The sequence below is a fragment of the Meriones unguiculatus genome, chromosome 1 (assembly GCF_030254825.1).
Source record: "Meriones unguiculatus strain TT.TT164.6M chromosome 1, Bangor_MerUng_6.1, whole genome shotgun sequence".
Taxonomy (NCBI): Eukaryota; Metazoa; Chordata; class Mammalia; order Rodentia; family Muridae; genus Meriones; species Meriones unguiculatus.
Window position 1 is genome coordinate 35,594,890 of NC_083349.1, and position 26,758 is coordinate 35,621,647.

General features: G+C 42.7%; 1 protein-coding gene across 1 annotated transcript in view; it reads left to right on the top strand.

The window, feature by feature from the left end:
• Nucleotides 1-1,549: 1,549 nt before the first annotated feature.
• Trpm6 (transient receptor potential cation channel subfamily M member 6) overlaps nucleotides 1,550-26,758 on the top strand; it is a 141,322-nt gene continuing 116,113 nt past the window's right edge. Inside the window, exons 1-2 of the mRNA XM_021652914.2 lie at nucleotides 1,550-1,872; nucleotides 26,148-26,221. Of these exons, the coding sequence (XP_021508589.1) occupies nucleotides 1,861-1,872; nucleotides 26,148-26,221 (86 nt within the window). The 5' untranslated portion in view covers nucleotides 1,550-1,860. The remainder of the gene's footprint in view (nucleotides 1,873-26,147; nucleotides 26,222-26,758) is intronic.

Genomic DNA, 26,758 nt, shown 5'->3' on the forward strand with positions numbered 1-26,758 from the left:
TGGGCTTTCCAATTGGATGTGCACCTGCAGCTCCCATCCTGTATCCACAAGGTAGACTCACTAGTCCAGAAACACCCACTGATGGCTTCTCAAAGACACCCTGAACGATGAGTTTTGTGACTGGTGTCCTCCAACATCTGGCTGACCCAGTTTTTCTACAAGTCCCTTTCCTGGCCTTAACACCTTGTCTCTGGGTATAACTGACCAGCTGTACAGTGAGCAGCGGCAGTGGGTTTGGTAAGACACTTGTAGCAATGTCCTCAGTGTGTGTGTGTGTGTGTGTGTGTGTGTATCAGAATCAAAGCATCTTGTAAAAGAGCACATTAGAAAATCAAAGCATTTAGGGTCACCTTGGGCTCAGAGTGTCTTAGAGCTTGCTCTGGAAAGCATACATGACCACACTAACATGCTGGAAGAAGAAGATGATAGTCGCAGGGCGCCAAAAAGACATCAGTATGTTCCATTCCAAAGCCTCATTTTTGGGGGTGGGTCTGTCGATTTCTGAGTTCCCAGGCCTCAGGGCTGTGCAGGGAGCTAACAGAGATGATCTATGGTAGACACAAGTCAAGAGGCTCTGGTTTGCCTTAGGAGAGCATCTGTGCCTGTTAAATGTCTACAGATCATTAACTATTCAAGGAGGTGGGGATTGGGGGTGGGACGGGACTTTTCCTTTTTTTTAATAGACAAAATAACAAAATGCCAGCATACTGATTTACTGTCAAACAAGGAAATGATCACTGAAACCACACTGAGAAACGAGGGAGCAAATTTTATTGACCGTGTCTGGCAAAGTGAGCTCACCAGGCAGAAATTCAGATTGGATTTAATAGTAGGTGTCACAAATTTAAAAGTCACCTGCCTGGGATAAATGCCTAGTATTGTTCATTATAGTATTTGTAATTCTCTGAGCATCACCTCTCCCGGGTATCACCTCTTCCAACACATGGAGCTACGTCTGGAGTTACTGACCACAGCCTTAGTCAAGACTGCCTAGTCAGGGGAACCCCTCAAAATAACGGAAGTCACAAAGAAAGCCTTTGTATGATACTTCAAACACAGTACTTTGTTCAGTGTAACCTCTGTGAGGAAGGCGGCTTTCTTTATTATTCTCTCTGTATAGGTAAGTAAATGGAGGTCCAAAAGGGTCTCCTGCCATGCCAGCAACTAACGGGCATGTAAGAAACACCGAGAACCTAAGCTGAGTGTCTCCTCACCTGCAGCTCTGACCCGAGAATGTAAAATCTGTCTGGTGACAGTGACCATCCCATCTGATCATCGGTCTACTTTGCAGTCATCTCTTTCCCACATAAGGGCTAACAGAGCCCCAAAGGCATTTTGACAACTCCACAAGGCTGTAAAAGGCAGTGTCCCCATGAAGGTGGAGCCCAGATTTTTCTGACTCCACAGTCAAAAAAGCCCAGACAATGCTTTGATAGCTGGCCTGGAAATTCTAGGATGAAAGCGGGACCTGCAGCGCGCTCTCTGGGGTCAGGCGCAGGGCCCCAGGTGGCTGTGGGTGGAGCCAGGCGCACCGTATCTAACTGCGATCTAGAATAGGTAGGATTTGCGAAACGCTGGCTTTCAAGTCCTCTAGTCTCCACCCGAAGATGATTATCATAGCTGAAGTTTTGGCTACCGCGTGGACCCTCCCGAAGGGCAGGACCCGCAGCCTTTCCTCCGGGAGTTGGGACCCGGCCAGAGCTGGGTCGTGGCCGAGCGGAAACCGAACCCGGGGTCGGGGTGGCGGGCAGCGCGTGTGAGTCCGGGTCTCCGGAGACCGAGTTCTGGAGGAATCGAGTCCCAGGAGGTGTCCGGTTCCCGGAGGAATCCGCCGTCGCTTCGGCTCCTGCGGCGGTGAGAATGAAGGTCAAGGTAAAAGTTGGGCCTGCGGATGTCCTCATTGGCTCCTGTCCATGGTCACTGCGGGGGGGGGGGGGGGCTGCGCGCGGATTGAAGTTCCGAGGTCCCGGAGAGGGACGGTGCTTGAGAGGAAACTGAGTGCTGTGCCTGGCCGGGTGTCCTCTAAGACAGTAGCTGGGCACAAGCTGCCCGTCACCTTTACTGGCTTTTCTTTACTTTCACACTTAGGGTGAGAAGTACTATCAATTGCTGTGCCTGTTGTGTGCTGGAGTAGCTCAGACTGGCCGCGCGCCTTGGTTCATTTCAGTCTGAGCTGGCTTGACAGGAGCACATTTTCTGTGGCCTTCCCATGCTGAATTGGTATCTCAGCTCTGCCACCACCTGTGACCCTGGAAGCTTAGCCATTAGCTTCGGCTTTCTCATTTGGAACGACTGGAAAGTACAATTTGAATATTAAGCGGGATGTGATTCGCCCTGTGCCCTTAGAGTAATGCTTAATGTAGTTGACAAGTCTCAAGAGCGGTCTCTTTCCTCCTGTATCGGGGACTGATTTCCATGGCATCCGGCATCCAAGCTGGAGCTCTACCACTAAGCTACATTTCCAGCCTACTCGGTGTCTTCAGTAGCTGGGGTAAGAGGCCTGCGCCACCAGGCCTGAACTGTTTCATCCTAACAATAAGTCCATCCTGTCCTAAGAGTCATCACTCTTCCCCAACCTCCTTCCTCCGGGGGGGGGGGAACCGAAGCGGAGGGAAAAAAAGCAGAGTTGAGATTTGTAGTCATGTCAAGATATAGAAAGCAGAGATAAACTAGCCACGCGCGTTCTGATGGTGGTTTTCTTTTTCTACAGAACTGTGTGGCTCTTAACTGCTCAGCGGGAAACGCGTTCTCCCCTTTCTTTGTCCCTGTGTGCAGATTAAACAGAAACATTATCGTGTGGGGTGCTGTGGTGTGCGTGTGAGAGCAGATGACAGCTTCAGGAGCTGGTTCTCTCTTTCCCCTGTGGGATCTGGGAGGTGGGTCTTGGTTATTAGAAGACATTGATTGTACACTTTTACTTGATGAGCCGTCTCTCAGGCTCCCATATGACTTTGATACACTAATTTACTCTTTGCTTTGGATTCTACCATGACCGATATAGCATTGGATATTTAGTTGGATTGGCATTTGGGGTTAACTTGTAAAAATTTGCTTGGCTGTTTCTTATTTCTCATCAGGAGTTGTAACCATATGGGATGAAACAAATTATTTGGAAAAAAATATATCATATGTACAATACAAACATTGGGTGTATATATATCTCCTAAATATATATTTATAAATATAAAATGTATAAATAGAAAAATATATAACCTAAATATAGCCTATAAATAAAATATTTTTAGTATATATATCATTGTTTTTATATATCCTAAATATATATATTTATAGGATATATTTAAGATATACATTTATAAATTATATATATACCCATTGTTTTAATTTGTGCATTTGTTTTTCGCATAAAAAGAATCATATTGTATACATTGCACTATTAATAGTTTCTGGGGGGAAAATCCTTGTCAGCATATATGGTGCTTGTTCAAATGAAAGCCAAATACACAACATTTTCTCCCTATGACTATCAGTTTTCTAGATGCATTCAGCCAACACACGTTTGTGGAATGTCAACTATGTGATGAGCCCTCTCTCAGAACCTGCGAATGTAGTCTGAACAGGACTTTTATTGTGATAAAGAAAGGATGATGAGCACAGTGGGGCTGAGTTTGGCCTTGGCTACAGTTAGCTCCTTAACCTTTCCCAGAGTGCACCTGCCACACAGCCAAGCATCTCTCCCGAAAAAGAGATAGCTATTAGCTTGTGTGCCATCACACGCTCGGAACCGTACCCTTGAGATATAGAAGTAGGCTTTCAGAACGGACGAACGTTGTGATGCATTCACACACACAATCAAATATACATAGCCTGAAAAGGGAGGAGGTTTTTGACATTTTCTAGCAGGTTAATGAGAACTGGGGCCATTATGTTAAGTGATATGTGCCAGCCATAAAAGATAAATATATTGTTCCACTTTTGAGCTATTTCAGAATGTCAAATTTATAAAAACGAAATGTTGCCAGGGGAGAGGGAGAAGCAAGCGGAGCTACAGAATTAGGCTGGAGACCCAGCTTTGGAGTGTAGAGGAGTTTTAGTGATGGCTGCATTACTGTGTGAATACATGTATCAATACTGAACCTCACACTTAGAAAATAGTATAGTAAGCATTACATCCTAGATCTTTTATCACAGTTAAAAATAGAAACAGACCAGTTATAGGTAATAGTGGCCCATGTTTATAATCCCAGCTCTCAGGAGGCAGGTGCAGGAGGACCATGACTCCAGCCTGAGCTGTATACTGAGTTAGAGGCCTACTTGTAAAATTGAGGGCTTTCTGCACCTGCTCTAGCTCTCAGATAATGACACAGAGACCTATTATATTTATTAATAAGCTTCAAGCACTATCACTGGGCAGCTACTCATCTATTCTAACCCAACTGTGCTGGCCTGGCCTATTTCCCAGCCATATGCCTTGTTGCCTGCCATCTTAGTCTCACTCTGGCTGCTCCTGCTCCATTTATATCCTCATGGTAACCTTCTTCTGTCTCTCTCCTCCACCTGAAACCCCCTCCTGGGATCAGAAGTTCCTCCTTAACTCTCCTGCCCAGCTATGGGCTTTTCAGCTCCCTGTTAACCAATCAGAGGTGATGGAGAGCATTGAGACAGGAGATGCTTCAGTAATAATGACAATGCCAGCAAGCAGGACTGCAGCAAGATCTCCGGGCACAGAAATCAGCATTTGAGTACATGGTGCACAAAACCAGCCCCATCATTAATGAGTTATTTTTTTTTTCTCCTAAACTGTTGGGTAAGATTGTGCAATCTGAATACTTTAGGAAAACTCTAAGACTGTTTCAGAGTGTCATAACCAGTTTGCAGTACTGCAAAGCATTCATTTTATTTGCCTTGGAGGCTGGATGCTCTCTCAGGGTTTGGCCAAGCAAGTCCTTCTGCCTCAGCCCTTTGGTCCATCTGTATAGACATGTGTACGGAGGCCAGAGGTCAACCTCAGGTGTTTTTCCTCAAGATGGCTGCCCACCTGGTTTTGAGGCAAGGTCTCCTACTGAGATCTGGTGTTTGCCTGATTGGGTTATGTTTTTCCTCAAGATGGCTGTTCACCTGGTTTTGAGGCAAGGTCTCCTGCTGAGATCTGGTGTTTGCCTGATTGGGTTATGCTGGATGGCTTGGGAGCCCAGGACACTTCCTGTCTCTACCTCCCCTCCATTGAGATAACAAGCACGCACTGTCTGACTTCTGTGACTATTAGTAAATCCTGTACTTTTGCAAATACTGCCCACTGAGCCATATGCCAGTTGCCTACAATCCATTTTGACTGGGAAAGAAATTTACTCAGAGCTCAGCAAGGTGCCTTCCCAGATGTGCCGGCATTGCGTTTCCCCTGCTGACCATAGGTATGTAGCCTTGGAAGCCTGGAATGGTTGGCACCGCAAACTCACTAGTGGAAGAGGTTGTCATCCTCTGCCCCATGCTGGCTCCAGATCTTCAAATAGCCCAGAGCCAGATGGACATCAGATATTCTAGGTTTCTACCTGTAGTGTTTTTGAATGGTAAGTTTAATCTTGTGAGTTAGTTTTTTCTTTATTTCTGGCCCATCCTTAAACGGTGTGTGCATACTACAAAGAATTTCCTTTGCCAGACTCAAAGCTTAGGTCATTGAAGGCCTATAGTTCCCCAAAGTGCTTACCTTACTCGGCCAGTTATGAAACAGTAATTTATCATGAATGGCCCCTTTTTACTTAAGCAAACAGCTGACCAAGGAAGCAAAGATCTCGGTGAGAATTAAGGGCTTTTCATAGTGGATGTGTAAAGAGACCATGAGAAAGCTCATTGCCTAGTGTGTTTAAGCCTGGCATTCTCTTTGCCTTCCTAAAGGTTGGCAGATGTTGACATCTGGCTTGGGAGAGGCTAGCTCAAGATGCCCATTTAAGCCACAGAGAATTTTGGAGGAAGGCAGAATGTTTTGCTCATGATTAGATCATAATGTCTGAACAGCCACGTGCTGTCTTCAGAATGCACACTGCGTTACCTTCTCTTTGCTGGGACTAAATAAGAATCAAAATAAACCAGTGATAACTTTGGAAATACTAGCAGCAGAGATAACAGATGAGGTCTGGGGTGGAAGTGCCGTGATAGCGTACGTGGCCGGCACACAAAAGGTGCCCAGATCAGAAGGAAGGAATTCAACAGAAAGAACCCGTGTATTACTGCTGGCTGTGTGTTCTCTGGACTCCTCAGTCACCTCTGTCACCTTACCTATGGAACAAACAGCCCACCCTTTACTGACCATCTCTTTCTAAGAGTTGTGCCTGTGACTCAGGACTGAGATTCCACCGAGAACCTGTTGAAAGCAATGAATTAGGAGTGGAACCCAGGTGTGGCTAGCACGGCAGCCAACTGATTTATGCAAGCTCTGTCTTGCTATGGACCCTCTGCCCCAGCCTTCTGTTGCCAGATTTCTTTTCCCTCTTGTATGTCCTTGTTAAAGAAAATGCAAACGGTACTGATTATTTTTGAAAGTGAAATCTTCTAGTTTTCACATTTTAATAGTTGGTTCAACTTTTTTTTTTCTGAAATTGCATAGATTGAACAAAGCACATCTGTGATCTGTGGTCTCTGCATGGGCTGTTATTTATTTGGATATTTTTGTTTGTTTGTTTGTTTGTTTGTTTATTTGAGGGGAGGCTTTCTTTCTGCCTGTGTTCCATTCCTTCTTATCTTTAAGAAGAATGTGTGTGTGTTTGGCGGACGGGTTTGTGCACGCGTGCACAGGTGTTCTTGCTCACACGGGGACTAGAGGGTGATGTCAGAAGTCTACACTTATTTCTTCACCTTGTTCTTTGAGATTAGGTTTCTCACTGAACCCTGACACTTGCATCTTTGGCTAGACTGGCCAACTAGCCTCTAGGTTCTATCTGCCTTTCTCTGCACTCAAACCCTGCATTTGCCACCCCCACTACTGTTGTTACAGGCATGAGCAGCCACATTTGACTTTTCAGTGTGGGTCCTGGAGATCTGAACTCAAGCGTTTATACTGAAATAGCAAGGGCTCTAACCACTAAACCATCCAGCCCTCTAGCCCTTTCCATTTTTAAAGAAAAGAAATTGATAGTTTTATTGAGATGGAGTATATCTATAATTCACTTAAATTATCTAACTTGACTGCTTTTTCTTTTAGTCCAAGAGTTGAGAACTCATTTCCCACAGTCACTATTGAAACACACATTGTCCCCCAAAGGAATCCCGCTCGTACTGGTAATCACCTCCTTCTCTTGCATCTGTACTACTCAACAACCACTGATCTGCTGCCTGTCACTGTAAGTTTCCCTTCTGGCATTATATATAAATGGTTACATGGGGCTGACGGTTCTTTGTGACAAGCTCATCTCATCCAGATATGTTCAGGGTTATCCATGCTACAGCACATGAAAGAACTCCCTCTTTTTGTTTAATTAAACACTTTTCATTGCATGTATATATAATGATCACTTTTTCATTAGTCCTTTGTTGGACACCTCGTTGTTTCTAAATTTTGGATCCTACAATGATGTCTTATGAAAATTTGTGTACAAGATTTTGAGTGGATTTATTTTCATTTCTTTTGGGTAGACTCTTAGGAGTGGAATTTCTGGGAGATGCTGTAAATCTGCGCTTAGCTTTTAGAGAAACTGTAGACTTCTTTCCTAGAGCTACTGTCCCATTTTACATTCCTACCACCAATCTATGATGGTTGCAACTGTTTTTTTTTTTTTTTTTTTTTTTACAGCTTTTGTATTTTCTGACTTTCTGACAATAGCCATCATGGTGTATGCACAAACAACCTCTTGGTTTGATTTATATTTTCCTAAAGCCTAATGATTTTGAGCATCTTTTGTGTGCTTATGGCTGTTTGGGAAACTGTCTATTTAGATCCTTTCTGGTTATATCTGAACCAGAACTTGAGGTTGGCTCCTGAAAACATATGTATTCATGTTCCCAGAAAAGTTAATTTGCAATTCTTAATGGCCACAACCCTCTTGTCTGCGGGTCTCAGGAATCACTCAGAGGACATCCTGTGTAGCAGGGATTTTGCTGGGCATTTTCCATGCTTGATCCCTGAGGGTCTTCACAGGAGTCAGGTAGTAAGATAATATTCAAGAGATTAATTTGAAAACTCTAAAACACGGCTGGTAAACTTTCATTTTTAAAAAGATTTATTTATTTATTTTATGTATAGGCGTGTTTTGCTTGTGTGGCTCAATATAGGTGTACCATGTGGGTACCTGGTACTCGTGGAGATTAGAAGAGGGAGACTGAACCTCCGGAACTGGTTTACAGAAGATTGTGAGCCGCCACGTGGGTGACAGGAACTGACCCCAGGTCCTCTGGAAGAACAAGTGCTCATAACCACTGCGTTATCCATCTTTCCAGCCCCCAACCATCATTCCTGAGGTGGAGGTTCTCTCAAGTAAAGGTTCTCTCTGAATATTTGTGTGTGTGTGTGTGTGTGTGTGTGTGTGTGTGTTTGTGTCGCTGTGGGTATTTGGAGTTCAGAGGATAACTCAGGTTGTTTTCCAGTCTGCATTTTGAATCAAACTTCCTCTTGCCTACCACTGAATTGTAAGCTTGCTGGCTGGTGAGCTTTGGACTATGGTGAACTTTTCATGGGTTCTGTGGAATCTGAACTTAGATCCTCATGTTTCTACAGCAATCACTTTATTCACAGAGCCATCTGTCCAGCCCCTAAGAACATTTTTGAAACAAATAATTTGTCGAAGGAAATCACACATTGTACTTACCCAAACCTATGTTGGATGCAAATGAGAGGCAGAATAATGGCAGATAAGGATGATTTGGGAATATTGTTCCTAACGAGATGTTGTAAGTTGTAGTGGGCTGGTCAGGGTTAATGGTCTGGAAACGTCATGGGAAGGCAGTGTATGGTGGCACGTGGGGTTAGCTGCCTGTGGTTTACGTTATGGTTTGAGTTCATGTCCAAGAATATGAAAAATGAAAGTATATATTCCACCAGTGTCAGTTTGGAATTAGCAGTGAGTTCTGCAGATAAGTGACAGAGCATCGAGTTGCTAACATGAGTCTACATATGAACCCGAGTCTACACTGGATCCCGAGTCCAAATGCCCAAATATGACTACTAGGTCAGAGTACCTACATATCAAGCCTGGGTCAGACTGCCAACATAAAACCTTCTGTTACTTTTATGAGCTTTTGGGTCCCTTGGGCAAATTATTCCCCCTCTAAAGACTTAGTATCTCATTGATAGAAAGAATATACTCAATCTGCTCCAGGGCAGATTGAGTACTTGGCATTGTGGAGGCAAGTGCAGAATAAATGGCTACCCTGCCATTAATATTATCTTACAAGCTGGGTTGGACTTTGAATATGGAGACCTCTTTATTCTTTCTGCAGAAAGTGGATCTCCTCCCCTGATCTAAGGACCAAGTGGTTTTGTAAACCGAGCCTTGTAAACATCTCTGGGAGATAGTTTGCTCCCAGATGAATTGACTCTAAGTCTAAGAGGGCATCTCACAGACACTTGGGTTGTATCCATTAACCCTTTCCAGCCTTTGCCATCACTGTTAGCCCATGCTTCACAAGGAGGCCCAAGCAAAATACAACAAAACAAACCACAATCTTTGACCTATCTGTGCTAGATAAAGTACCTTCTAAGCAGGCAGCTTTCCTGTTTGACCCCAAGACCAAGTGAGGAGATATTTTTGAACATATAGAGAAGAAGATTTTAAATCTTTAATGGAAACAAAAAAAAAAAAAAGACAAAAGTTCTATATTTTGCTCAGGCTATCCTTGAATTCTTGGACTCAAATGATTCTCCTTTCTCAGCCTGTTTGGCTGGAACTACAGGAGAACACTGAAGTGCTTGGCTCCAGGGGTTCAAAACCTTGCAATTAAAAAAAATCTCCAAAAAAAAAAAAAATAGTGCTGTTTTAAGGACAGCCTCAGGCAAAGCCAACTGACATAAGGTGCTTACAAACTAGATCCTGCCGGGAACACAGAGGCAAGTTGCAGAAGCCCATATTTGGCTTTTCTCAGGTTTCTTGCAGCCACTCCCACTATGAAAGAGAGCATTTCTCAGAAGCAGCTCTTATCTTGGAGACATTTCAGACACAAGTTGTGTTTTGCTGGCTGCCACCTAGGTTTAGCAAACACCTAGCTGAAGAGTAGGGTTGGTGGGTGAAGGACCAGGAACCCTGAAGGAGCCCTTTACTGCGCTTGTGCAACAGGGTTCCAGTTGGTGTCTGGGCCCCTTGGATCAGCAGAGGGGCAGGTTTGTGGTACTGCCAGTGCACAAGCACTTCTAGGAGGTACTGGAATTCCTCTTTGTAGGCCATGATGGCGGGTGTCTTTATATTATTATAATTTTATTATTATTATTACTATTTATATTTTGGGTTCATACTTGGGGCAGCTGGAGTGGAATGTGCCTTTTTATAGCACAAGATGTTGTGAGCATCTGGGTTACATGCTCTGGAGTAGGAAGTTTGCTGTTCTTTTTGTTTAATCCCTCTTTTGTAGCTGCCCTTTCTAGTCGAAGTCTCCTCCTTATGACTTGAATGGAGTCCTTCTCATCTTATGTTGTCACAAGAAATCAAACACAGTCGGAGCATCTTAGAGAGCCAAAGCCCATTGAAGATGGAACCCGTAGCTTGCTGGGTGACTCTTGCTGTGTGGCGGCAGTGCCCTCTTTCCTTCCTGAGGGGCCCCGTGTGCAGTCAACCTTCACAGAGCAACTCCGGGGCTTTGAACACCACAGCAACAACAACAAACAGAAGTCGGGAAACTCAGGCCCGGCAAATACTTCACGGCTGCCAACCTCTGTTAGTCACAGCATTCTTGCTCTCCTACTGACTGACCGACTGCTGGGGCTTCACTTCCTGGACCGCCCTGGCTCTCACAAAGCATCTTTTTCCTCACAGAGTTTGAGCAGAAAGTAGTTGTTATTCTGAGGGTGGGAAATTTGGTATTAAAATCTTAAAGGTTTTCAAGATACTGTATTTATTTTTGTGTGTGGTATATATGTATGTACATGTTTGTGTGTGCACAGGTATATACTAGTGTGTGTGTGTGTGTTTGTGTGTGTGTGTAGTGTGTAGAAGATCAATGTCAGGTGTCTTCCTTTATCATGCTCCACTTTCTTTTTTGAGACAGGGTCTTTCATGAACCTGGAGCTTGCTGATTAGCTAGACTTGCTGGTCAGTGAGTTCTAGGGTTACCCTTGTAGACAAATATATATATATATATATATATATATTTTCTACCCTTCAGTGCTTGGATTACAGAAATAAGCCTCTGCCCTCAGCTTTTGTGTGCTTTCTGGATATTTGAATTTTAGTCCTCTTATTTGAACAAACTTTAATGGAAAATCTCAGGGCCCCCAGCAACCTAGTGATAGAGTTAAAACCCAGCATGCATGAAGCTCTGGGCTTAACCCCAACCTCTGAACAGAAACAAACAGAAAAATGGACAGGGTGGAAGGGATAGAAACAGCAAAACATAAGCCCACAAGTAAAGAAAAAAAAATGTAAGAGCCCAAGATGTTCTTGTTGATTTAGAACATTTAAAGATTCAAATGAAAATCATTGTTTTCCATTTTAAAATAACACCTAAAAATTAAGATTAAAAATCTTAACATGATAACTTAAAAAAAAAAGGAAAAAAAAAAGTTTAGGCAAGGAGTGCTCTTTATTGAAAATTCCTAAGAAGAATCACACAAAACTGTGTCCCTGTGATCTCCTCCTCCTGGCCAGATGTTTAGAGGAACTGGCAACAGTTTGTCACCTCTGGTGACTCACAATATTTGCACACACTTACGTGGCCACAGTACACTTTCTTTTCTTCCATAGTATACCTTTGCTTTGCAGGACAGAAAGCACTGGCCAGTGAGTGCTTGCACACTGCCCAGGTAGGCATGGAGGGTACGGCAATGTCGGCAGATGGGCAGGGTAGAGTGAGTGTAAGCAGGTCATCGTGCAACAGTGTGTGGTGGGCACACCGAGGATCAGAGGGCACAGAGAGGAGACGTTGATCCAGATTTCATTCTAGACAGCAGGGGAGTGGAGAGCAGCCCGCAGCGAGAACAGCCTGAAAAGAACTCCAGGAGGTGAATTCAGGGGCTTCGAAGCTGTTCAGTGGCTTTAAAATATGGAGGTGAGGCAGGGAGAAGAATACCCCGGATGTGGTGTGTGTTGAATGGGATGTGAACGCTGTGAAGGACTTCCAATACCCCAGAGACAATGGGGAACCACTGGGTGGCCTCAGGGGAGCCCGGCTTGCTCGCTTAGTCACTCTACAAACACTACGAGCTTTATTGCAGAGACAAAAAGAAAGCAAACTAGAGGCAGGAAGGTTTGGGAGACAACATAAAATGTTAGGATGACTTTAACTAGGGAAGTGGAGCCATTTTCCTGGTTAGTGGCGATAAAGATGCAGAGATATTGAAAATACACGAGCCATTTCAGAGACAGGCCCAGCACTGCTGGTGAGTGACTGAACGGGAAGTAAAGCAACCACTCAGGGTCTGGTTCTGCTCTTGTTTGAGAAACCTGATAACAGACCCATAGCAGAAGAAAACTTTTTTTTTTTTTTCTTTCTGTGCAACAAGCCAGACATTGGAAAATCAATGGCACACAACTGTTCTTGTTTGGTGCTGAACGAGAAAGTGTACAGCATGTTTTGTGAGAATGTATTCCAGAGTCCAGCAGATGGGTGACAGGGTGGTTCATTCGTTTTGAAAAGTCACCAGTTCTGAACCGTGGACTGTGACTGTCTTAGTCCAGAGGTCACCAAGTGTCCTAGACCTGTGCATCTGAGAGAACATGATTTCTGTTTCCATTGTAACCAGTAGCTGCTTTGCAGTTTTCTGACAATTACCTTTTAATTGGGATCATTCCTGGAACCTGGGATAGAGAGGGCAGGGGAGGTATGGCTGGTGCACCTAACATGTTTAACCATTAGCCATAAAGATTTGGAGTAGGGTACAGGTAGAAAGCAAAGCTACACTTACTAACAGAAAAGACGAAACAGAGGAGGAAAAGTAACCTCCCCCCTTTGATTCAGGGTGCAGCTTCAGTAAGGATGTGAATGTCCTGGTTTCTAACATGGACACCTGGGTATAGTGAGGAGCCCTTAAGGAGTCCAAGAGGGTTAACAGTTTTGGTGTGGAAATGATGGACAGGCTAAGTCTGCAATAAAACTGTTATATACTTTCTCAGACCTGATAAGGCGACTGCCTGCTCATGTGTTGTGTAAGCGATTTGTTTAATTGCAGACAGATGAGCGCACTGCCTGTCATCACTGGCAATAAGAGGCCATTGTCCTTGCCCTTTGTCCTCCCTTTTTTTCTATTGCTTCAATACACACGACCTCTGCTGATGTATAGCCAGAAATCACTGAGCACACACTATTCCCTTTAGAGAAGTCTTCTGTTGTCTTTGTTGTCCAATAGCCTCAGGTTTTTGGGGTGCTGCTATGGGTGCTTTCAAACTTCTGAACGTTCAAGGCAATGGAAGGAGCTTGGTTTTCCAGCAGTAAAATGTACTTTTTACTCATTTCATTATTTCATTTGTTACTACTTTGAAGTAGAAGGAATTCGGTCATTTCAAAATCCTTTTGGAAGGAAGTTTAACCAAAATAATAAAGAACCGTTAATTTATCTGAGGCAATTGAAATGTGTTATGATGATAACATTCTCGAACAGGATATTGCCTAATAGTTACTAGCTGCTTGTGCTGGTTTGTGTTTCTTTCAGCCGTACAGGCTGGAGTCATCTAGGAGAGGGAACCTCTTATGAGGAATTGATTCTACCAGACAGTCCTATAGACAAGTGGGGGGGGCATTTCCTTGATTAATAATTGATGTGGGAAGGCCCAGACCACTGTAGGTGGTGCTACCTGTAGGCGGGTGGTCCTAGGTTGCTTAAGAAAGGAGGTTCTTTGAAAGGGCAAATCATGGAAAGCAAGCCAGTAAGCAGTACTCCTCTCTGGTGTCTGCTCTAACTCCTGCTTCCAGGTTCCTGCCCCAATTTCTCTCAGAGATGAATTGCTGCCTGGAAATGTAAGATGTGATGAATCCTTTCCAGCTTTAAGTTGATTTTAGTCAGTATTTGATCACAACAATGGAGAACTAGGACATAACTAATTTCTTTCTTTCTTTCTTTCTTTCTTTCTTTCTTTCTTTCTTTCTTTCTTAATTTCTTTCTTTCTTTTTTTTGACTTATAAACTTACAGTTTATATGGAGAACACATAGTAATATCTGCATTTGCTTAGGTTTCTACTTTACAAATACAGATATGCATAAACCCTATGCTTTCAGGACATTTTGTACAAAATGAAGAATGAAATAGATTTACATGAGTAGGCTATTTGCTTTGTATAAGGATTTCTGTATAAATACTGGCTGGCTCTCGTAAACAAATACGTAAGATTATTATTAACATCACTAATAATGTTAAAACATTGAGACATCAGGAATACATATTTATGTGAAAATGTTTTTGTATATATTTATAAATGCATAGAATATCTTTGGAAGAATGTTCATTGAAGTGTAACAGAGCTTAGCTTTGAAGGGGAAACTCGTGGCTGGGGTACAGGAGCGAGATGAACAGCTCACTTCCACACTAGCCTCTGTTACCTCTTCTTGGTTCTGTACCATTTATGGCATTACTTCTTTTTTTCCATTTATTTATTTATTTTTATTAATTACAGTTTATTCACTTTGTATCCCAGCTGAAGCCCCCTCCCTCATCCCCTCCCAATCCCAACCTCCCTCACTCTTCTCCTCCCATTTTCCTCCCCCAGTCCACTGATAGAGGAGGTCCTCCTCCCCTTTCATCAGACCCTAGTCTATCAGGTCTCATCAGGAGTGGCCCCTTTGTCTTCCTCTGTGGCTTGGTAGGCTGCTCCCCCAGAAGAAGGTGATCAAAGAGCCAGCCACTGAGTTCATGTCAGAGACAGTCCCTGTTCCCCTTACTAGGGAACCCACTTGGACACTGAGCTGCCATGGGTTACATCTGTGCAGCGGTTCTCCATGAGTGGTCCTTGGTTCGATTATCAGTCTCAGATAAATGGATATTAGACATATAATATAGGATAATCATACTAAAATCTATACATCTAAAGAATGTAATCAAGAAGGAGGAACCTGGTTAAGATGCTCAATCCTCATTCAGATATCCAAAGGGGATGGATATCAGAAGAGGGAGAAAACAGAAAACAGGACAGGAGCCTACCACAGAGGATCTCTGAAAGGCTCTACCCTGCAGGGTATCAAAGCAGATGCTGAGACTCAAAGCCAAACTTTGGGCAGAGTGTAGGGAATCTTATGAAAGAAGGGGGAGATAGAAAGACCTGGAGAGGACAGGAGCTCCACAAGGAGAGCAACAGAACCAAAAAAATTATGGCATTACTTCTTAAAAGGTATGTTTGGGAAGACAGGTCAGAAGTAGAGTACTTGCCTACCTAGCCTGGACTGATCTCTGGCACTGGGAGAAGAAAAGAACCCCCTTCCCCAAATGTTGCCAGGATCTGGTTTAGACTATTCCAGGAGTTACAGAATGAAAATGCAGGGTGTAGGAACTAAAGGTGTGTGGCATTATAACATTACAACTATCTTTTTGGTTTGTTGCTATGTGTCAAGACAGTTGTAGAGGTATTGAGGCGACCTTAACCAGTATTATTATTATTATTATCGAAATAGAGAAAAAGTGTCTATGTGCAGCAAATGAATGGTCATGGAAGTTTGTTGTTGGAGAATAGTAATAGCCCCTGAGGTCACTTAACCAAGAAGAGTAAGCTTTATATATTTTTCCTGGGAATATGGCTCACTGGTAAGAGCCCTCGCTGCTCTTCCAGAGGACCCATGCTTGGTTCCAAGAACCTAATTTGTGTGGTTCACAACTGCCTACAACTGCAGCTCCATGGGTCCTATGCCCCCTTCTGGACTTTGTGGGCAAATATAATCCTGTGTTCATACATCCCACCCTTGCCCAACATACAGTTAATTATAAAATAATCTTTTAAAAAGACTTATCCATTTTGCTGGTTGGAGTCGCCTGTAGGCTAGAGAACAGAATAAGTTTGTCTTAGCTCTTTCTCCTCTCCATATCTTATCCTTTACTCCAAGTTCCTGTTCCTTGAGGGCAGGCAGCTGCATATACAGTAATTTTGAGACCCATGTTTTAAAATTCAGTTTTAAGAGAAATTCCTATTTATTATGTAGCAGGAAGATTGTATACCCTGTGCAGTGTCCAATTCACTGTTATGAATTCAATGCAGCGCTATGAGTATTCCCCATCTGTCTTAAATTGATGTGTGTTTTTAATTATGTTTTAGTTACTTTTCTACTGTTGTGACAAAGCGTTATGACCAATTTATAGAAGAAGTTTATTGGGGCTTAGAATTCCAGAGGATGAGTCCATGCCCATCATGGCAAGGATCATGGCAGTAGACAGGTGCTGGAGCAGTAGCTGAGAGCTTACATCTGACCCACAATCACGAGAGAGAGAGAGAGAGAGAGAGAGAGAGAGAGAGAGAGAGAGGCATACAGACACACAGAGATGTCTTTTCCAACAAGGCTGAACTTCCTAATATTTATTAAACAGTTCCACAACTGGAAACCAAGTACTCACATATATGAATCTTATGGGGGCCATTCTCAATCAAACCACCAGAGATCACAAGAGAATTTTATGTGTAGGGTGACCCAAAGCTTTACAAGCACAGTCTGGAAAACACACCGCTATGGCATTGAACTGTATGGTGTAAATAGTAAGAGAGAGGATGGTGAACACACTGTGTTTCCTTCCTTTTTTTCCTCTTAACAAGAGTGACAGAAGCGAGCCCTGAGAATTACAGCCGTCAGAGCTAAATTCGCTGTGGCTCTTTGTAGAACAAAATTGCCAAGAAAAATAAATTTTGTCAACCGTTCTTTATGTCTCAGGGGAGTGAGAAGTTTTGGCAGTTCTGAGCACTTCTTTTTGTTTAAAAAAAATTAAATTACATTTGTGTTTGTGAGTGTGTGTGTGTGTGTGTGTGTGCATATGTGTGTATGTGGAGGTCAGAGGACAACTTTCAGTGGTGATTCCTTCTTTCCATGTTTTGAGGGCTTGGGATCAAAATGAACTCAAGTTGTTAGACTTGGCATCAAGTGGCCTTACCTACTGAACCATCTCACCAGCTCCCGAGCCCTTCTTCTTGACCGCCTAGACCATTTCTTTACCCCCCCATCTTATCCTCACCAAGATCATCATAGTCATTTTCCTTGGCTCTCCAGTCTTCATTCTGTCCCTCTCTCCTTCCCTCACTTATCTTTCTCTCTGAAATGGATTCACTCTCACTTTTTTTTTTTTTTTTTTTTTTTTTACTAACTGCTCCTCGGTCTACAAACAAGTCCTACTTTTCTTCACATAAACTTTTCCAATAAAATACAGTTTCTGCCCTTGATTTTATACCAGTGGGTTCTCAACCATCCTAATGCTGCAATCCTTTAATAAAGTGCCTCATATTGTAGTGACCCATAACCATAAATTATTTTGTTGCTACTTCATAGCTGTAATTTTGCTACCGTTGTGATTCGTAATGTCAGTATCTGATATGCAGAATATCTGATATGGGAATCCTGCAAAAGTCCCCAAGCTTGAGAAACATTGTTTTAGATAGACCCTGTTTTTCTGCATAGTAGAATAATTATTTGTATAACTATGCAATTATGATTATTATTTTAGCTAAAAGCCAAAACATTTAGCATAGCAAGTGGCATACATGAAAGGCGATGTTAATGTTGGATTTTGGATTATATTGTTGACTTAGTAACCACTCTGTGTGTGCATGCACATGTATGCATTTGTGTCTGTTTATAACTGTTGTTTACAACATTGTTGGTTTTTCCCAGAATGCCTCCTTCAGCTGTTTCCTCCCAATTGCTCCATCTTTCAGTCAGTTTGGTCATCATGGACAAGATTTTCAACCTCTTTAGTTTGTTTGTAGTTTTAATCACAAAGGAAGGATTTCTCTGAGATTTCCTACTTTTATAACAATCCACCTATTTTCATTGGGACAAAACCTGCTTTGAATTCAGGTGTCAAGTGGCCACTGTGGATTAGGATCGGTTCTTTAGTCCCTGACCACTTTCTCCTATATTTTAAACTTGGATTTCTGTTTCCACAGTTTTCTGCTCCTCCCTGACCACATGATTTTTTATAAATGTCTTAACAAGAATGTTTTTAAATTCTAGTCACTGCTGTCAATAATCCCAGTAGACATAACTCAATAAAACTTGTCAAGGATCCTTAGTAGTTTTTAGGGTAGGAATCTTAATTTCCCAAAACTTAAAAAACATTGCTCTCCAACATGAGCTGCTACTGATGGGAAATGGAGACAAATCACCCACACTTAAAAAGTAACTTTGAAGTAGGTAATTATTTATGTCTGTAGACACACGTGTGCCACAGTGCATGGGTGGCAGCCAGAGGACAATTTGTGTATTCCTCTGCTTCGGTGTGAGTCTGGGACACTGAACTTGGGTTGTCAGGCTTGGTGGCATGCACCTTCAGCTGCTGAGCCATCGACCTGTCCACGCCCACACTTTTTGCTTTTTCATTCACTATATTTTGATTATACCCCTTTCCCCAGTTTTTCCCAACTCCTCTTCACTTCCTTCCCCATCCAACTTCATGTTCTTTTGTTCTTTCTCTTAAAAAAATGTACAAAGCAAAAAACAAACTAACAAAACAAAAAACCTCACAACACACACACACACTCAAACAAGAATAAGAACACTCAAAGGTCCAATAAGACAAAACAAAATGTTCAGAGAAAAGCCATGGAGTTCATTTTGTGTTGGACAATTACTGCTTGGCATGGAGCCTGCCCTGAAGTAGAGTTGATATACCCAGTGACACTCCAGGGTAGGAAACGGGTTACCCTTTGCCAGCAGGTATTAATGGCAAATCAGTTCTTGGTTAGAGATAGGACACCCCTAACTCTAGGCTGGTACCCTATCTGGTTTGAACCTGTGCAGGTCTTATGAATGCTGTCCCAGTCTCTGTGTGTTCGTTCATGTGTGTATCAATCCTGGTGTATCTGGAAGATACTGTTTCCTTGGAGTCATTTATCATGTCTGGCTCTTACCATCTTTCTGCCTCCTGTGATGCAGGGTTCTCTGAACTCTGAGGGAAGGCACGTGATGAAGACGTTCCATTTAGGACTGACTATCTCAAGGTCCCTCACTCTTTGCACATTGTCCAGTTTTGGGTCTCCGTGTTAGTTCTCATCTACTGCAGGAGGAAGCTTCTCTGGTGATGGTTGAGTGAGACACTGATCTATGAGTGTAGCAGAATATTGTTAGGAGTCATTTTGTTGCTATGTTTCTTTAGCTGAATGATAGTAATACATTTTCTTCTAGGCCCATCATCTATCAAGGTGGTTGGTTGCACTCATAACATTTATGTCACTATTGTAATAGTATATCTTTCAGGGAGGTCACTGTTTATGTCCCAGGGTTTGTAGCTGGGAGATCTTTATGATTATTTTTCTCCTCTAGTAGCATACAGAGAACCTTCCAGCACCAGGAATGCTAGTCAGTAGGGTGAAGCTTCTAGCTGGGCACTAGCTCAACTTCTTCATGTTCAATGACATAAGGTAAGTGTTGTTTTCTGCAATAGGGCATTTCTATCAGGTTTCAGAGAGCAACCAATTGTCTTGACAATAGCCTATGATATTTGGGAGAGTTTGTGGGCCCCTTTGTCTAATGATTCAACAACAACAACAAAAAACATTCCTGGTACTCAAGGTTTTACCTGGATATACCTACATGTTTAAATCTGCTTCTCAGGCTTTCCTGAAATTCTTTATGTAGCACAGGATAATCCTGAACCCACAGTGATCCTACTGATTTAGCCTCTGAGTACTAACATTACAGACATAAGCCACCACACCTGACACTTTTCGCTTATTCTTTTAGAGGAGGGTTTGTTTGCTTGTTTGTTTATACATATAGTTATTTATTTGAACAGTGTCTCTCTGTGTAGCTCTGGCTGTCCTCAAGCTTGCTGTGTATATCAGGTTGGCTCCAAGCTCACTGATCCACCTCCTCTCTGCTTCCTGACTGCTGGAGTTAAAAGCATGCACCATCTTGTTTTGCTTTTTGAAGAGATTTTGAATTTGTCTAATATTACTAATACGGCATGTGTTTCTACCATTTATTAACATACCCCCCCCACCAATATGAGACAGGTTCTCACTGTACAGCCTAAGAAGGACTAGAATTCTTGGCAATCCTCCTGCCTCAGCCTGTGAGTGCTGGACTGACAAGCCAGTGCACCATGTCCAGATGCACCAGACTTTAGAAGCAAAGTCCTCGTGTTCTGTGCTATACCGAAAACAGGCACTTTTATGCATCTGCCTGGAAGTTCTTAACAGGTTAGACTGTTATACAACAGATCTCCTGGCATTCCCTTTAAAGCTCTTCATTTACTTTTCCAGGGACATTTGTAAAAGAACTAATAAAGGTTCTAAAACTAAAAGAGCTTCTATTTCCCCCTTTTCCTTGTCAAAACAACTGAGCAGGTCCAGAAATTCTAAGTGTCTTGTATTTGTCTTTTTATTCCTTAGAAGACGGGGCAACTGTGTGTAACAACTGAGGAAAAGTTATCTTTCAGTGATAGTTTGAAACTGGATTTATTTTTATTTTTTATATTAATTACAGTTTATTCATTTTGTATCCCAACTGTAGCCCCCATCCTCATTCCCTCCCAATCCCACCATTCCTCCCTCTTCTCCTCCCGTGCCCTTCCCCCAGTCCACTGATAGGGGAGGTCCTCCTCCCCTTCCATCTGACCCTAGCCTATTAGGTCTCATTAGGCTGCATGCTCTTCCTCTGTGGCCTGGTAAGGCTGCTCCCCCATCAGGAAAAGGTGATCAACGAGCCAGTCCCTGTTCATATCAGAGACAGTCCCTGTTCCCCTTACTAGGGAACCCACTTGGATACTGAACTGCCAAGGGCTGCACCTGAGCAGGGGTTCTACCTTATCTCCATGCATGGTCCTTGGTTGGAGTATCAGTCTCAGAAAAGACCCCTGTGCCCAGAGTTTTTGTTCTGTTGCTCTCCTTGTGGAGGTCCTGTTCCTTCCAGGTCTTTCTGTCTCCCCCTTCTTTCATAAGATTCCCTGCACTCTGCCCAAAGTTTGGTTATGAGTCTCAGCATCTGCCTTGTTACACTGCTGGGTAGAGTCTTTCAGAGACCCTCTGTGGTAGGCTCCTGTCCTGTTTCCTCCTGTCCTGTTTTTTCCCTCTTCCAATGCCCACCCTGTTGAAACTGGATTTTTGAAATCCTGAGGGCTTGAGAGCATTAAGCAATTAAAGGAGAGACAGGAAGGAATGCTTCAGTTTGCAACTTTATTATACATGGGTGGTAACTGCTGTTGTCACTAACATTCAACTGGGTGAAATGCACATAAATGTATTATTTATTTACCCAAGAGTTCATGTAGTCTAGAAATTCATTCTGAGATTCTAAATGCTTTCACCCAACAAAGCAGTGTGGGAAGATCTTTAATTAACACAGAATAAATTGCATTTTAGTAATCTGTGGGTTATTTGGCTGACACTCCACTTTAGGGTTGTTATTAAACAAAGAGGTTTTTTTTCTGTTATTGCTAACAAAGAGAGAGAGAGAGAAAAAAAGAAGGTACTTCTATGTTTTTCTTTCTGCATGTATTACTAAATTCTGCCTCCTGGAATAAACATTTAATGAAAAACCAGTCAATACATCTCATGGTAGTTCTAGCAGAATAGGTGCTAAATTTCTGGATATTTTGGGTTTGGATAGTATTTCTTTATGAAATTGTTTGTCTTGGATCTACTGAGTCAGATGAATCATCCTTGCAGAACTCACAAAATATGCACGCAACACTTCATAGAACTTAAAAGGATTGGCCTGTCTTCCCTGAGCCAGCACGGTTCATCTGTGGGATACTTAGCTTGAATGAAGGAATTTCTCAAAGGGAGAAGTCCTACAAAGAAATCAAATGTCCCTCTGAAGTCTGAAATTTACTATTTTTTTTTTCACTTGAACCATTCTTATGGTTTCCTACAGATTGTGAATTCCAAGATTCCTATGATAATATCCTCTTTAAGTAGAATCCACAAGGACTGGGTTGATCTCTTGCTCCTTGTCTCCTTCCTTACCTCTATCCTCCCCTCTCTACCTTTGTGAGCTTGTATGTGGCAGCTGGAGATTGATATCAGGCTTGATTGCTCTCTGCCTTGCAGATGGAGGCAGGCTCTTCCACTTGATGCCAGAGCACGCTGATACACTAGTCTAGTTACATAGATTGTTCTAGGAACTCCTTGTCTCTGCCTATAGCATGCTAGCCTACAGGTGGGCCACCACACATACCCTGTGGGTGCTGGAGGCTTGAACTTCAGACCTCGTGTTTGCACAGCACGCGTGTGACCTACTGATGCACCGCTCTAGCCCAGATAATGCTCTTTTCCCCTTCTCTTAAAGGTGCTGGGTTTGGAATGCAGGGTCTTGCCTCATGCTGGGCAAACCAAACCTGTTGCTACTGACTTGTATCTATAGTCTTCCTTTAAAGTAAGTCATGATGAAGTTAGTAAACAAAGGAAACAGAATGTGTGCAGCGAAACCTTGAAACCTTGTCACTGCTGTGTTATTTGTGTACGTAGGACAGGTGGAAGCAAGTCACCTCCATTGGAGAGGTTTTTTTTTTTTTTTGGTGAGCTTTTTGAAGGTATGATAAATGTTCTGTTCCTTTGTTTTCCTTTACCCCAGCCCCTTAGCTCCATGGAAGTTAAAACAAATGATCGGGGTTTGAAAATGAAGGGCTTCCTCTAAGACTGTCTTTTCAGAGATCCCCAGAAAGACTCTGTGTTCTGAAGACACTCCAAACTTCTAGGGTCTGGGAGCGTGGCTTGGTGGTAGAGCCTTTGCCTGGCACGTGTGACCTGTGGGTTTCAATCACCAGCACTGCAGAGAAAAGAAGAATATCATGAGCCTGGATCATTCATGGATGGTGGCTGTTGCCAGGCACACCTCTGGATGCTTCTTTGTATTTTTCCACTTTTACTAAGGTCTAAGATTGGATGTAAAAGCTAATTTTAGCTTAGGGTGAAGGAAATTGAGGCCAACACTGTTTCTGCTTTGCCTTTTCCTCCTCCAAGGCCAAAACCCCAAACAAACCCAAACCAACCCAACCAACCAAACAAACAAAAAAATCGGCAAAACCCAAACAAACAAAAATACAAAAGCAAAGAAAAAAAATACCCAAGCCAGGCACAGTAGCACATGCCTGTAGTCCCAGCACTCAGAGAGGCAGAGGCAGGCGAATTGCCATGGGTTTAAGGCTAGCCTGCTCTACAATGAGTGTCATGGATAGAGAAACTCTGTCTCAAACTCCTCCCCCCTGCTGTAAAAAGGAAAAAGTACCCCCATCTATGGAGGCAGCTACAGTACCTTATCTGCCCTGTGTAGCTCAGTTGGGCCTTCTGCCTGGCCTCCTGAGCACTGATTTAAAAGCCTTTGCTACAGGTTTGAGCTAAGACACAGGAACTGCAGGAAGAAAGCTTCTATGTTCTTGTTATGTCACGGACTTCCTGCTTATCCCTTTGAAAAGAAAATTCGATACCATGGTACCTGTAGGTCCATTTTGAATGCGTTCATTTTGTTTCATTGTTTTCATTCAACAATCCTTGTGCTGGAACCTAGAGCAATGTAAATGACTGGCACTGGGCCTACAATCCCTGGAGTTTTAGGAGAAAGTGGACCTGTAAGGCCATTACATCATATTATGAGGAGTCCTGTGAGGGAGATTTGGAGGGTTCCACATTGTTCTGTGGTGAAAACACAAGGAAGTTGAGTTGCCAACAACCAAAAAGCTAATTTTAGCCTGTAGTATGGCTCATAATAGCTAAGCTTTATGGAGACCTAATAAGTCCTTAGAAGAAATTTAAGCTTTTAATGAACAAACTTCCCAATAGCTCTCTGACAGAGTGTTACAATTATAACTATTGTTTTGGTGCTAGGATTGAACCCTGGGCTGTGCATGCTATGCACACATTTTATCACTGACCTGTGCACCCAGATGAGCTTGCATTGGCTATCCTTTTCATATCTGCAAATGAGCAAACAGATGTGACGGAATTAAATTAGAAGGTCTGCTCACAGAGCTGTTATCTAGTCCTTGAAAAGGCAAGGCTGAGGGGCTGGAGAGGTGGCTTAGCAGTTAGGAGCACTGGCTGCTCTCGCAGAACCTCAATTTGATTCCCAGCACACACATGTTACTCACAACTGTGGAAGACTCCAGTTCCAGGAAATCCTGCTTCCTCTTCAGTCTTGACTTTTATTGTCTCTTTTTTCTCCCTTTATTGTTACTTTTCTTTTTTTCCCTTTTTATTTATTTATTTATTTATTTATTTATTTATTTATTTATTTATTTATATATTACAATTTATTCACTTTGTATTCCAGCTATAGCCTGCTCCCTCATCCCCTCCCACTCCCACTCTTCCTCCCTATTCTCCTCCCATGCCCCTCCCTGAGTCCACTGATAGGGATTGATAAAAGAGGTCCTCCTCCCCTTCCATCGGACCCTAGACTATCAGGTCTCATCAGGACTGGCTGCATTGTCCTCCTCTGTGGCCTGGAAAGGCTGCCTCCACCTCAGGAGGAGGTGACCAAAGAGTGACCACTGAGTTCATGTCAGAGACAGCCCCTGTTCCCCTTACTAGGGTACCCACTTGGGTACTGAGCTGCCATGGGCTACATATGAGCAGGGGGTCTAGGTTATCTCCATGTATGGTCCTTGGTTGGAGTATCAGGTAAAATTGTTGATGTTTTTAATATGAATGGAGTCTAATGATTCTAAATGATTGTGCCATTTATAATAAATTCATTATAATAAATATCATGAGCTCATAATCATTTAGTTTATTTTAAATTCTGTGACTTTAGATTTTTCCAGATTTACATTTTCCATGTTTTCCCTTATTTATTGAGTGCTTAATAATATATAAAAATAGTTGTAGACTGTGCAAAAGGGATAGGAGGATAGATGGCCTTAAGGTGACCCTGGCCTTCTCTTGGGAAGTTTTGCTTAAATGAATATAAATGTTAAAGGCACAAGATACAACTGCCCCCTCTTTCTTCCAATTAAAATCTAGACTCTGTCGTCTTTGTTGTATTCAGTAGTAAACTCTCCAATTTAGAGTGTGTGCACTTAGAATAAGGATGCTTCCCTCACATTCTGTTATAGTTTGTATGGAAGTCCAACGTTACATCCACACTTCCAATATTAGGTCATACGGCACCAAAATATTCTCCTATTAGAGGGCTGGAGGGATGCGGTAAGAGTATTTGATGATCTTTCCGAGGGCTTGGTTTCAGTTCCCAGGACCCACAAGGTGACTCACAACTCCAATTCCAGGGAATCTGATGCTATTTTTTGCCTTTCTGGTGCAGCAAAGCATGCATCTCGTACATATCCACATGTGCAGGCAAAACACTTTTATACACACACACACACAAAATAACATCTTAAAAAAATAAATCAAAAGTTTTTTTTTTCATATTTTGACAAAGTCAAGATTATATGTTAGTTGGGTTCAATGGTGCTTTCATTGTCTTGTGTTTCCAGACTTCTAATGCAGCTTGTAGAGGAGGTTGGATAGGACCTGAATTTTGTAGGATGGAAGGCATTTTGTTAGAAGGAAAACTGAGCCCCACTGAGTGCTTAGCCTGTTTTGGTTTTGTTGGTCTTGGGAGAGTGTGTGCATGTGCACACATGTGTGGTTGTGCATGCGGTAGCCACAGACTGATGTTTGTGTCTTCCTCTATGGCTGAGTCAGCTGGGTTAGCTCTTTTTAGGCTCCAGGGATCTTTTCTTTTCCTCCCAGGTTGTGGATCGCAGGTACAAGCCAGCACGCCTGGCTTTCCTGCTGAGACATAGGATCTGAACTCTGGTCCCGATGTTACGCAGCAAGCACTTTGCCAATTGTGCTGTGTCGCCAGCCCCCGCTCTTGGTGCTTGAATGAATACCAGGATAATTACACATATTTTGCCTGCTTGAATTACAGGAGATATACCGCACTGTCACTTCATTACAACTGATCACAAAATAATGTTTTTCTGTTGCAGAAATCCTGGATTGAAGGAGTATTCTACAAGAGAGAATGTAACAAATTCATACCCAGCTCAAAAGACCCTCACAGGTACAGTTTTTCAATTATGTTCCTGTTTTTAAAAGCAATACTGCTTCAAGTGCTGTTTGAAGAGATTTAGAAATATCACCTGTGCTTCCTGCTATCTAGGAAGGAAGGCTATTTACTCATTTCAATGCGTTTCATCCTTTACTCCATAAAAGTGTGCCATGAATATTACAGGAAGCCTAGAAAGAGAAAGGACTTTGGCAGTTACTTCATAATAGCCCCAGTGCTTCGCCAATATGTTCCTGTTAAAAGTCTATTTAAAGAAGTAGTCAACTAAAAAGAGGAAAAAAGTTACATATAATAACAGCACTTGCTGCACTGTGGTGGCTTCCACCCCATGTGGCACCCCCTTGGAGGCCGGACAGGTGTCATAGGGATATAAGGCTGTAGCCCACCAAGTTTGGGCAAATACTTTTTACTGTCTCCATATTGACTATTCAGAACGTTGTGACTATTCTTTATCTCAACGAAAGGATCCATGGGAAATGATGACTGTCGAGGACACATTAGGGACACTGCAGCGATCCAAAGGGGTCACCA